At 43.9% G+C, this 13,128-nt stretch overlaps 1 protein-coding gene across 4 annotated transcripts; it reads left to right on the forward strand.

Moving 5' to 3' along the window:
• The first annotated feature begins 1,485 nt into the window (after positions 1-1,485).
• LOC144113882 (peptide methionine sulfoxide reductase-like) lies at positions 1,486-12,718 on the forward strand. Of its 4 annotated transcripts, none has more exons than XM_077647258.1 (4): positions 1,486-1,731; positions 2,107-2,264; positions 6,312-6,563; positions 12,238-12,718. In XM_077647258.1, exons 3-4 carry the CDS (start codon positions 6,382-6,384, stop codon positions 12,446-12,448), a joined length of 393 nt encoding a protein of 130 aa, XP_077503384.1. In that variant the 5' UTR covers positions 1,486-1,731; positions 2,107-2,264; positions 6,312-6,381; the 3' UTR covers positions 12,449-12,718. The 4 variants fall into 4 exon arrangements, with proteins under 4 accessions (XP_077503384.1, XP_077503386.1, XP_077503383.1 ...); XM_077647260.1 differs by having other exon boundaries at positions 1,492-1,630; XM_077647257.1 differs by having other exon boundaries at positions 1,495-1,634.
• Positions 12,719-13,128: the final 410 nt, after the last annotated feature.

Below are 13,128 nucleotides of genomic sequence, written 5' to 3' on the forward strand. Positions count from 1 at the left end.
GCCGCGCAGAGCGATCACCGGTTCGCCGCTTCAGGAAGGGGCCGCGTGACGCCGTCACCGTCGCTGGAACGACCGAGGGTCTTCTGTTTTTATGTGCCGGAATTTAAAAAATTCCTACGCGCAAAATCCTCGCCTAATAGATAGCAAACAGCGCTCACAAGGTAGAATATTATTGCCTAAGTTGTTTGAGATCTAAATAAACATCGGCACTTGTCTGTATTTGGTGGAATTGTCGAGAAACTGTTTTCGGCTACGAGTACATTTCGTGCAGACAACAGCCAAGTAGCCAATCTCACAGGCTGCGCCATCTGCCGGATGGCGAGGCAAACGACGTCTCGGCTCGGTGGATGCGAGAAGCGCGCTCTCTTCGAAGATGAGGCTCGTCTGCCCACCGGAATTAAGATAACTAAGGAACATCACTGCTTCTGCTACTAAATACCGCATGAAAATGTGATACCAACAGCACACACTAATAACTAATAAGTCGTCGCTTGTGAGTTGCATGTTCATCTGGCAGATGGCGCGGCCTATGAGACCGGCTGCTTGGCTCGCGTCTGCAAAAACTGTACTCGTAGTCGAAAGCAGTTTCTCGCCACTTCCACCAAGTACAGACAAGCACCGATGTTCATTTAGATCTCAAACAACTTAGGCAATAATATTCTACCTTATGAGCGCTGTTTGCTCTCAATTAGGCGAGTATTTTGCACAGAGGAATTTTTAAAAATCCGGCGCATAAAAACGGAAGGCTTTGTATATCTGGCCCCCACACATTTAAATCTGTGTGAGAGCTAGGTAATGAACGTATGTCATTAGCGCATTTTTTTTACGCCTCTCATCAGGACAAAGGGATATAGTTCGGCCCAGTCGGGCGTTTCAATTTTCTGAGGATTTTACCTGCACACGTACGAAACAAGGACGGAGTCCTTGAACAACGGCCAGAAACCAAGCGACACAATTCTCTGGTCAGCTCCTCTATTCCTTTCCTCCGTGGTGCTTACGTGTTTAGACATGTTTAGGTCTTCATCACGTGAGGCATGACAAAAAAATAAAACGGAAAAAACATAGTTTGTCTTGAAACAGCTAGGCTGCAGCTTCTCGCAACAAAAAACACGCCAAGAAGCGCGCGAACAACAAAATTTAAATGCGTTTGTATGGGTAATATGTGAAATAATAAACGTGTTTGTCTTCATGCAAATAATATTAAGAGCCAAGGGTTTCGCGTGCAGTCGTGCAGTTATGTTTTGAGCTGCTGCGTTCGAATGTTTCGCGCTGTCAAAAAGATGTCAAGGTAGTAGTAGGACAAGCCTCTGTAATCTTCTTCTGTGCAGTATCGGCTTCAGCGTACGTCTGCCAGCAGTTTATGTAAATGAAGAAAACGAAAAGGGAAAGAAAAAAAAAGCGATTGCACGCTCCAGCATGGCCTCGCTCGAGCGATCCGTGCGAGGCCAGACGAGGTCGCGAGTTTGCGCCGCCGCTGTCGCTGCTGCCGCTGCTGCTGTGGACGTCCTCGAAAACGTCAACACATCATCAGCAGATATGCGTGCGGATACGGTCGTTTCTCTCTGATGCGTTTTCCTTCCGCGCCACTTCGACACTTGTTCCCTGTCTTTCGACGCTTCAGCGAGGTGCAGTACGTAAGTGCTTACGTTTATATCCGCTGTTTTGGCGCCGTTGCGCGGACATGGCGCAAGTTGGCTGCTTCCGTCACCAAGACTACGTGCGCCCTGTGCGGTAAGCTTTCATTCCTCTGCTACAGCACCTCTGCCGTCGTCAGGACAACTGGTGCAGCGGTAATGGGTGATACGCATTCCTGTACAGAGGTATGAACATCCCAGCCAACACGTCTTCAGCGGTTATTTTAGGAATTTCTTTGCGGTACTACTAGCTTGCGCCAGTACGTTACTCTTTAGATGCGTTTATAGTGATAGCAACGCAGCAATGACGCGGCCGAAACATTTCGTGCTTGTCTCTGTTGTGTTGATTTAACAGGCGGGATATGCTGCGAAACTGATCAGTATACTGAACTCTTGGATACGTGGTGCTTGTTTGTGTGCGGTGACCGGTTTATGTGACAATGGTGCCTTAAAAACATTCCTTTTATTTCAGATGCCTCTCTACGAACCAAACGTGGCAGTTAAAAAAGCAACCCTTGCGTTAGCATGATTCTGGTTCCCCGAGGCGCAGTACGGCTGCGCCCCGGGGGTTATTCGCACCCGCGTTGGGTACACAGGTGGAACTGCGAAGGACCCGACATACCGAAACCTGTAAGTGACGAGCAGCAGACCGAAAAGCGCTTAAGTCTGCTTAAGCGCTTCAGCGTTGAGTTGAAAAAAAAAAAAAAACGGGAGCCAGGACGTTTAATCCGATTTAAGTTAGGTTAATCGGCCTCACAGGACAATAATTCGAAGTGTCTAAGAATGCTCCGAACGTGTAGATCGATTTCCCGCGGTAAAAAGACGAGTTCAGATTCCCCTTTAGTACACCTTTAAACAACACCCTCTAGAGAATTTGAGAAGGCCCGAGTACTCCTCCCTTGACGTCACGAAAAGAGGCCCAAAGTCGCCGCCACATACGGCGCAGTTGGTGGAATCGCGGCTGGGATCACCTAGCAGAAATAAGCTTCCATTGATCAATTAATCCACTCTTTTTTCTAAGCTAAACACTAGAATAAAGAGCAGACACTTTACGGGTCATTTATTTATAGGCAGTAGCCATTAACCAGCTTTGTAAAGGTTGTTTATAGGTACTAATATCAGCAACTCTGTCGCGTACTGGTCTTTCTCAGTAAACGTCTATCTTTGTACATTACTTTGAATAAATTTACCTGTTTTAAAACCTTTACCTTTCTGTTTTCTGTACCTACAATTTTATGGAGCTCAGCTGTAAATAGGAATGAAACACGCTCGATTGACTTCACAGATGCATATGTACAGTTTTATTGGGGACACATGTATTTATTATAATTTTGCTCTCAAGACAAATATATACACTTCCGCCATCCACTTAATTACAACATAGCAAGCAGACGTTTTCGTCTGCGTATTTGGGACTTCGAACGAGGTCGACGCAGCTGTTCTCGATGCTCACAAGTAGCTCCAACGCCGATTTCTTGCTGTTTTGCTACAGATGGAATGGAGAAATTGGTGCCGATTTTCATTATCGACGTCTTTACAAAGTGAATTGTCATGATAAAGTCAGCATTTACTGCAACTGGATATTTGATTCCTGGAGCTTGGTCTTCAATATGTGCAGTAAATAGTAGTTCACTTCCTTAGATTATATGCCAGAATGTATCTTGCTGGTTACATATTCCATAAAGTTTAGAATCTTATCTACTTCCTGCTCTTTGTGGAATACTTCGGCACACTCTTCAAGTGCTTTTTTCAAAGCAGCAGACTCAAGACGTGTTCGCTTCGAGTCGAGGACATCCCTTGAGGTGCATGGCTTATAAAGATCAGACGGTCATTCTGGAAACTTTGTTGGAAGGCGCCCGTGTGCTGTGGGATGTCAGTGCACGTTAAAGATCCCCATGTGGTCGAAATATTCCGGAGCCCTCCACTACGGCACCTCTGTCTTCCTTTCTTTCACTCCCTCCCTTTATCCCTTCCCTTACGGCGCGGTTCAGGTGTCCAATGATATATGAGACAGATACTGCACCATTTCCTTTCCCCAAAAACCACTTATTTTTATTATGTGCCTGTGTTAAAGCGGCGCAGTTGTGGTGCTCCCTGTAAGCTTGTCGATGTGGGAGGCCTCCCGCACGATGTCGGCCTCAGTAAAGTCAAGTTCGCAAACCTAGAGGGAAGTTCAATTTTGTTTAAAGAGCAGCAGTAACTTGGAGCTATCTCTTGAAGTGCTATCTCTTGAAGTGCTGGATTCGCTGCTTACAGCTCTAACAAGCTTCCTGGTTTACAGACACTTTTCTATAATGCAGCGCTAAGTATGTCCTATTTATCAGAAGAGACTATTATTTGGAGACATTCCAAACATCTTACCTTGCAGTGCGCTGACCAACGAAATTTGCTCGTGCTATAGCTCTAATCAAGGCGTTCTGTTCTTCATCCAGGGGAAACTTGAAAACGTGGTTCTTGGGCTCAGATTTGCAATTAATCTGGAAATTTGGCGCGCAGCGCTTGTTAGGCATTACCTGGCAGGAGCGTAGTCCACAATCAGCTCCAATGAAGGCAACAGCACATCACCTCGACGGACACACAACCACAAGCGCAGCACAAGGCATATGTATACTCTGCATGTAAGGTTAGCGTATAGAAAAAAAAGTGCGTTCGGAAGCATGTCGCGACGTGCCACGACTCTGCTTGCCCTGAGGCAATCAAAGGAGTGTCACGTGTTTGCGGAACCGTTCGCATTGGGGTCGCCGGTGTCCCCCACTCAGACTTCTCCGGATAGATGTTGTTAAGCATACCTTCCTGGCCTCATCTGCAACAACCATGCCCCGCTCGTATCTTCGAAACGCGCTGCACGGAACTTCTATGTAGGCCTTTTTTGCATGACGTAGCTCAAGGGGGGAAGGAACAGCCAGCAGGCCTTAAGTTCTTTAGAGGGTGTTGCTTTAAACTAATCAGATTTTATATGTCTAACAACTGGCCCCAGACGACTTTCTCCCTAATTAATGAACCAGAACAAGCAAGAAATTTGTGGTACTAAAGCCCTTACCCAGAGTTTATTTTTCATAACTTGTGTTTTATTTGAAACTGGCTTAAGTAACTAGTCTTCATTACACTGCCCTAGTAAAGTGGGGTCTAGAGGCAACAGCACTTCGAAAGGCTAATACCTTTCTCACCAAGAGAAACAAATGACTAGTAGACAGGACAGAGACATAAGATGCCAATTGTGCATGTGTAATTTCATGACTGCAAGTAATACTAACAAGAATTTCAAATAAATTGCAGCTATTCAAAATGAGCATTTGGATTCATAATTCCTATCACTTTAAAGAAGATAAAGGACCCAACGAACATATATACACAGGCCTGACTGAAGACCAAGCGTTAAAGATTGTGACTGGAGGTGGTCGATTCCTACTTGCCCAAATTTTCATTTTAATAAATCAAAATGAACTTTTCCCACACCTAAGCAGCACCAACAGAATTACTTTATGTAGCTTTCGAAGTTTCATTGCTTTTAGTGGAAGCACACATTGTGACACCACAGTAAAACAATGCTCAGGAATGGCCCTGGTTTAGTCAGAAAAGTGGAAGTTATTGTCTTTATACACAATCAGGCTGCAATAGTCAGCGCTGTCAGGTTTCAGAATTTTACCAAATAATGGCTGCTACTGTCTGTGATCTGTAGTAAAGCTTGCCTTCGGTTGGGTCGATGAGGTGCTAGAGATATTCCATACCTATGGCATTCAGAAAGCTTTTCTGAGTGCCATCATCCAACAGTGGTCATGTTTCGTTACAGAAGCTGCCCTTAAACTGGCCTGAAACACCGGAAATTAAGACATATTTTGTTAAAATACTGAGCCTATACTGTGTAAATACATTCTGCTAGGCGCTACAGCATTACTAGTGGCAGCGGACGAATGCTTACAGTAACAAATATTGAAGATTAACGTTCAGTGACGAAAAATGATGCTGTTAAAGTGTTGTACGATATAAGGGGGTTAACGTCCAAAAGCGACATAGGCTGTGAAGACTGAAATAATGAGTTTTCAGATCCTGAAACAGTACTGTCAGCTATGAGATGACGGGTAATGGCAGACTCCGAATCAGTTTTAACTACACTACATGGGGCATTTTGTAACCTGCAGCCATCTAGGCAAAGAACCCCAGGTGGTCGAAATTTCCGCAGCCCTTCACTACGGCATCCTTCATAGCCTGAGTTGCTTTGGGACGTTAAACCCCCATAAACCAATCAACCAGCGGTGTGTGCTAAGATGAACTGAATGAGGTATAATGAAACAATTACTGAATAAAAATAACAAAACGAAGTAATCTAACGTTTGAGGTGCAAAAAGCACTCTGGTCAAGATTTCCCAAGTGCAGCAAGCAAGATAACTGTTCTTTGGAAACATGAGAGTTCAGGCATTACTTCATACACTACATGGAGCGTTTGTTAAAATCCAGGCACCCAGTGGATGGTGGTGTAGCAGTAGCTAGGTGTTTTCGACCATATTAAAGAGTACTGGCATTTGTCTGTGAATATGGAAGCACTGGCATTGCAGTCTGCCTTGTGTGCATGCAGAACTCACTGACCTTGCTTTATCCTGCAACCAGTAGTGCATGCAGTAGGAGTGTCTTTGTGGCCTTGTTCTCATGTAAATTCATGCTTGTTTTCTGCACTTCCAGAGGTGACCACACAGAGACCATTCAGTTGGAGTTTGATCCTACTAAGACAGATTATAAGACCCTTCTGAACATGTTCTGGGATTTTCATGATCCAACTGCCTGCCACAAACGACAGTATATGTCTGCAATCTTTTACCATGACAAAGAGCAAAAGGCCATTGCTGAGGAGAGCTTGAAACGGCAACAGAGCAAGATAAAGAAGCCAATCGCTACAAAGATCATGCCTGCTGGAACATTTTACGATGCTGAGGAGTACGTATCATCTTTGGACAATATACTGTTTGGTTTTGTCCGTGTAGTAGGCACTACTGAAGTTCTGTTAGGAGCATGCTCTATATCTTGGCACATTCAAACAAAGCCTCAGATATTTCATTGCTTGGTTGCTGTAGTGAGCACTTTAATGAAGCATCTCCTTTATAGTATCCGAATTGGGAAAGAACACATAGGCTACCAGATAAAAAGTTTACCGGGGCACTTGCTGTAAAATTAGAATAATTGGAACAGAGTAACCTATGCAGCTACAAGGCATGTGCAAATGCTGAGCCGAAACCAAGTGAATGCAGACATGAAAACAGCACTAGGAAATCTTGTCATGTGCCATCTAGAAAAGTAATTTTGCCATTTGCGAGATACAGTTTTGCAAATTGCACAAGAACTGCCAGATTTTGCGTTACGAAAGGCCTCAAGTGGCTCTAGCTTATGTGCATTTGTCAAGATATCAGTGTTTGGTGGATGTTTAGGGTCATTCTGTGTCAAACGAACCAGAGTTTGCGCTCGACCTCCTTCAATCTTTTCTATAAAATTTGTGGTCCTTTACTGAACCGTCTAGAGTAATTGCCCTTAATAACTCAGGGCAAAAATTTTCTTGTCGTGTGATAGCCCTTTTTATACCTTGACGAGTGCAAGAGTTAGTATCACAAAAAAAATTTACAAAGAATCGGATATTTTATTTTTGCCCTCGACAAAGCTTTTATAGGTAATGCATATGCATTATGGTTTTTTATTGTACCGCAAGGGATTTTCAGCACAGTTTTTGTGCTGTTTTAATTACTTATTTTACCCCAGGAATCATCATTTTTGCTATTTTTTTTAAAACTGTTTCGCAATGTTCGTGAGCCACGTCATATTTTTCGGCGGCACTCTATAACATGTACTAGGTCATTAAATGGTTTAAACTATATTACTACACAATATATTTTCTTAAAAAATGAGAAAAAGTGTGTTGTGCTGTGTTTTTGGCCATAAATTTCGTACAGAGGCGTTCCTTGTAAAAATATGACCCAATTGATAGCTAGTTTCATTGTATGTAATCTTGCTCAACAAATTTTATCAAGTTCAGCACTGCATCTCAAGCCATAGTTGCCCCATTGTGCCACTATACTGCAGAACACAGCCGTGGCGCCGCTCAGAATTGTGTGTTTTGTTCACTCAAGCAATGGTATGCGAGGGCTGCAACAGATGACTTGAGGGGGCTTTGGGAAGAGTGAATGTGGTAACTTTAGGAAGCAGGCGTCTCTCCACCCCTGTGCTATGCTTTCTGATGATGATTATGGATTTTTATGGCGCAAGGGCGTCTATGGCCAAAGAGCGCCATGGCACAAGGTATTTTTCGATTACTCAAGGTGGGGTCAAAGACCCTTTTCCAAGCATTTCAGCCCGTACTAGCCGAGCACCAGGCCAGGGGAAAGCTTGTACCCATTGTATCACCGGTGGGTACCCGGCGTCACTGGGGATCGAACCCCGCACCTCCTGCATGCGAGGCGGATGCTCAACCACCCGGCCACCGCTGCAGTGCTTTTCCTGCTTTCTCCTGCTTCCACCCACCTTTCAGCCGGAGCTTCGCTTTGTTCCCAAATTTTGCAACGGCAATTCACCTTATAAAGAAGACACAGTATAGTCCTTATTCTAACTACAGAATAAATGCATTTTGCCCTATCAGTGGAGACAGCAGCACAGCCAGGTGTTTTGTTCTAGTGTTTCCCTAGTCTATGTGGATCATGCATTGCTTTGAATAATGTGAGTCCTTGTAATGTTTTCTAGAATATTTATTCTGAGCATTCTTGTTTTGTATAAACTAATAAAGGTAAAGAATATCGCCACATTTCTCCCCTCAATACTTTGTGCAGTCTTTTCCGTGCTTCGTGCCGCAATCTGACTGAAACGGAGCCAAGGGTGGACGAGCAACTGTCTCAATGCTTTCGCGGTTCCCAAAGTTGGTGGTTCCAGTTTCTTTGATGATGAGAAGAGAGCTGCGGTGGTTACACTTTCTTTGTTTCTGAAAATTGCTGTGTAGCTAAGATGTGGTTCCACCGAGAACAGTAGTGATGGGTGACGGTTTGAAGTGGCATAATGCATGTGCGCATAGCATGGGTAATGCGCATGTGCACGTGTGTGTTTGTGTCATGCACATCAGGAACACCACAAATTAAAAAAAACATCCCCCCATGCTCCTTGCTTCCAGTGACTGTTGGCTCCCGTCATGTATGCCTGTGAAAGGCACACGTGCATTGCACCATTTCAAGCCGTTATCCCTCACTACTGTTCTCGCTGGCACCACATCTTACTCAGCTACAGAGGAGTTTTCAGTAACAGAGCAAGTGTAACTACCACAGCTGTCTTCCCATCATCAAAGGAACTGGCCCTACCCGCTTTGAGAACCGCGAAAGCGCCGAGACAGTTGCTCTTCCGCCCTTGGTTCCGTTTCAATCAGATTGCGGCACGAAGCACTTAAAAGATCGCATGAAGCTTCGAGGGGGGTGTGGGAGGGGGGGGGAACGCGGTGACATTCATTACCTTTATTAGTTAGTGCAAACCAAGAACACTCAATAAATATTCCAGAAAATATATCGACTCATGTTATTCAAAGCATACATGCTTCGTATTCACCGGGGCAACTCTGGAAAAAATGCACCTGACTGCGCTGCTTGCTCCACAGATAGGGCAAAATGCATATATTCTTTAGTTCGAATAAAGACTGTATTGTGTATTCTTCCAGTCAAGCTGTAGGCAGAAACTTTTAGTCCTGGAGACCTTCCAGTATTCTGGTAAATAAAGATTTACTAGGTGAACAACTGCTGTTACAAAATTTGGGAGCAGCCGCTGTGGTGGCTCAGTGGTTATGGCGCTCGGCTGCTGACCCGAAAGACGCAGGTTCAATCTCGACCGCGGTGGTAGAATTTCAATCGAGGTGAAATTGCAGAGGCCCGTGTACTGTGGGATGTCAGTGCACGTTAAAGAACCCCAGGTGGTCGAAATTTCCAGAGCCCTTCACTATGGCGTTCCTCATAGCCTGAGTTGCTTTGGGACATTAAACCCCCATAAACCAAACGAAATAAAAATATGCGAGCAAAGCAAATTGCGTTGGCTCTAGCTCAAACGTGACTGGGAGCAGGAGAAAGCAGAGCACAGGGGTGGTGAGACGACTGCTTCCCAAGGTAATCATAATCGCTTTTCCCGATACCCCTAGAGTCATTTGTTGCTGCTCTTGCATACCATTGCTCGTGTAAACCTAACATAAAATCCTGAGCGGCGCCACGGCAGTGTTTTGCAGTGCAGTGGCATTACGGGCAACCGTGGCTCTAGGTGCGGCATTGAACTTCAAAAATTTTTTCTCCTTAAAACAAAAAAGGCTCTGATAATATTCACTGAGCAAAATTACAATGAAAATAGCTATCCATCATTTTACAAGGAACGCCTCTGTACAAAACTTGTGGCCGGAAACGCAGCACAGGACACTTTTTTTCTAAGTTCGACTTTTTTTTTTTCTGAAATATATTGTTGTAATATAGTTTAAACCATTTAATAAGATAGTACATGTTATAGAGAGCCATAAAAATAATTTGCTTACGAATGTCTCGAAACAGTTTTTTAAACATAGCAAAAAACAGTGCTTCTTGTGGTAAAATAGTGAATTATAACTGCGCAAAAGTAAAATATTAGATTTCAAAAATACTTTAGTGAGGCAAACTTTTGCACTCGTCTAAGGAATTAAAAGGGCTGTCACATGACAGGGAAATTTTTTCCCCAAAGTTATGAAGGGTAATTACTTTAGACTGTTCAGCAAAGATCCACAAACTTTATGGAAAGTTTGGAGGTGGTCAAGTGCAAACTCTGGTCCATTTGGCATGGAATGACCCATTACCAAGGAGAGGGCTGTGCACACAAACGACAACATGCTGAAAGACCTGAGCACTGGTCACTGCGCACATCATTTTTATGCTCTTCTAGGCACACATTTATGTAGTGACCGTCTTGCTCAAAGTTAATGTGGTCACATATTAAGGGAATTTTGTACACTACACCCTTGTTACACTTAACAAACGTGGTGAAGTGGTTACTCATACAACTTTTCCTTGTTTTGTTCTTTTGTATCTGCTTTCTTATGTGTTGCCAGGCAAGCCAGGAAATTTTGTTTGTAGCCATGAGAGCAGCATCTGTGCCTAACACGTGGCTGTCTTTTTTTAGCCAGTGTGAAGTTTGATGGATGTAAGGAATCAACCATTTTTATTGTGTAGTTTTTTTTTCTTCACGTCTGCATTTATTGGCTTCTGTCAGCCTTTCACATACATTCGACTGCATACTGTCTGAAAATTGTGAGGCTCCCAGCCTATCAGTCTGCGTCTGAAAACTAATGCCAATGTGTGAGCACAAGAAGCCTGGCAGCACAGAAAGGACTGAACGAAAGAAGAAACATGGAATTGGGATAAAATCAGTGCCTGTCCCATGTCAGTGTGTTTCTTCTTGCGTCCTGTTTTTGTGCTGTCGTGCTTCATCTTGAAGTAGCTAGCCCAGATGAAAGTATTGCTTGAACACAAGACTGAGTCTCAAAGATGCTCTTAATGGAGACGGCGCATTAGCATTCTTTTCAGTCTTGCAGTGAGAAGAGTGATAGTTTAGCAGTGGCAAAGTGCCTTGCGGCAGAAGGGCGGCCTGCACACATGATCAACCAAAAAGGACATAGGAATTGTAGCACTTTCTCCCAGGCACTTTGTAGGTGAAAGAAACCCAAAGCCAGTTCCTCTTAACACCTGCTGCAGTAACTCAGTGGCTGTGGTGTTTTGGCTGCTGAATTCAAGGTTGTGGGATCAAACTTTATCTCTGGTAGCTGCATTTTAGAGGAGGCAAAGTGCAAAAACACCTGTTTTCTTTGTGATGTCGAAAGAACCCTAGAGGGTGCATATTGATCTTGAGGCCTCTGTTATAACATCCCACGTGCAGCTTTGGAACAAACTCACTTATGACAGCTACTTCCTCCAAATTGTTTTGATTAGTGGAAAGAAAACTGACCCATCAAACTGTCTGTTTTGCAGTTGAATCTGTGTAAAAGTGCTTTTTAGATAACGTGTGATGGGATACTTTGTGGCTGCATGGGTTAGATTCCTTCCCCTTATATTTCATAGTAAGTGCTTGTGTGAACTTTACTTGTGGCTAGCACGTTTTTGTCATCGTGTGTTCTCTGTCTGTGTACATTTGTGCTTTAGATATAATGGATATTTGCCAATTAACTCGGCTTTTCACCTTGTTGCATCCCTCTGAGGTGTAGGCACCAATGGAAAGAAAATCTGACCTAGACCCATTGCCAGAATCTGCTGTTGCAATGCTCTTTCTTTCTTAGTGTAGAAAAAATGTAATTTCCTTGGTTTCAGTCACTGTTTCTCCTACTCCACATGCAGACACAGTTGGCTCTTGATTATCGAAAATTTTTGAAAAATGTGGAATTGGAATTTAGGGGAGCAATTTTAATACATTTGACATTGATGGGGCCAGAGCATTTGTTTAAATAAACTGGATATTAAACAGGCAGCTTAGAATTGACAATAATCCACTGTATATATCTATCTCAAGGATCGTTGCTTTACGTATGTAACTCTAAAAGGTAATGTTCAGTACAGAATTAATTTTAAACGCTTTCCTTGCTTTTTTGCAGTTACCACCAAAAGTATTTGCTTCGGCGTCACACTGCACTTTGTGAAAGCCTCAAGAAGGCAGGTCTGAAGAATTTCAAGGAGAGCCATGTTGCTGCCCGCTTGAATGGCTACTGCTCTGGCTCTGGCACCTTGGCGGCATTTGAAGCTGAACGCGAGAAGCTTGGCCTCAGTGACACACAGGCCGCCCTCGTCCGGCAGTGCTTCAAGTAGTGGGCTAGGTTGACTGCCTTCAGAGCAGACTGTAGTGCTAAATTTATTACATGACTTTTTTCTGCTGGCAAGACCGTTGTGGATGAACAGTGCAACTGTAATTTGATACCTGTACTGCCCTGGACTTGACAGGCTGGCCATGCAGCCAATGCACATATGACATTCAGCGAGGCAAGGCATGCGCCTCTCGTTGAGTTGATGCCTGGTGTTGGCTGTAGTGTCAGGTTGGCTTTGTGACAGGATTTGCAATAAAGGTGTCATAGTTGCCTCTTCATTGTACTATTACTTGACATATAAAACGGGTGCTGTTGCATGTGCCAATAAATTTTTACACAAGCTGTCATTTAGTGGAACTTGCCGTTCTTTCACTTAGTGGAGAGTCCAGGAAATTAATACAAATACGTCCAGTAATCAGCATTCATGGGCACTCGGTCTGAAACTCTTGTGCTTATCCTAGCGTCCAAAAATTTGCAGGAGGACTTGGGAAAAATTGCAAGCAAATTGGATTACTATGGTTAGCATACACTCCTGATACCTCTCCGTTCTGTGCACCTACATGGGCAGAGGCTCTACTGTTTCTAGGGGTGCTGCCCAGTCCTCAGAAGGGTACCATATTTGCATCCACCCGAGTGCAGCATGCATGTGGCTACATAGGCAGATTTGTAGTTCAAAAATTCTTC

The sequence above is a fragment of the Amblyomma americanum genome, chromosome 1, assembly GCF_052857255.1.
Source record: "Amblyomma americanum isolate KBUSLIRL-KWMA chromosome 1, ASM5285725v1, whole genome shotgun sequence".
Lineage (NCBI taxonomy): Eukaryota > Metazoa > Arthropoda > Arachnida > Ixodida > Ixodidae > Amblyomma > Amblyomma americanum.

Coding starts and splice junctions, on each gene's coding strand:
- LOC144113882 (XM_077647258.1), top strand. CDS start 6,382: ATGTTCTGGGATTTTCATGATCCAACTGCCTGCCACAAACGACAGTAT. Junction 6,564..12,237: donor ACATTTTACGATGCTGAGGA/GTACGTATCATC, acceptor GCTTTTTTGCAG/TTACCACCAAAAGTATTTGC.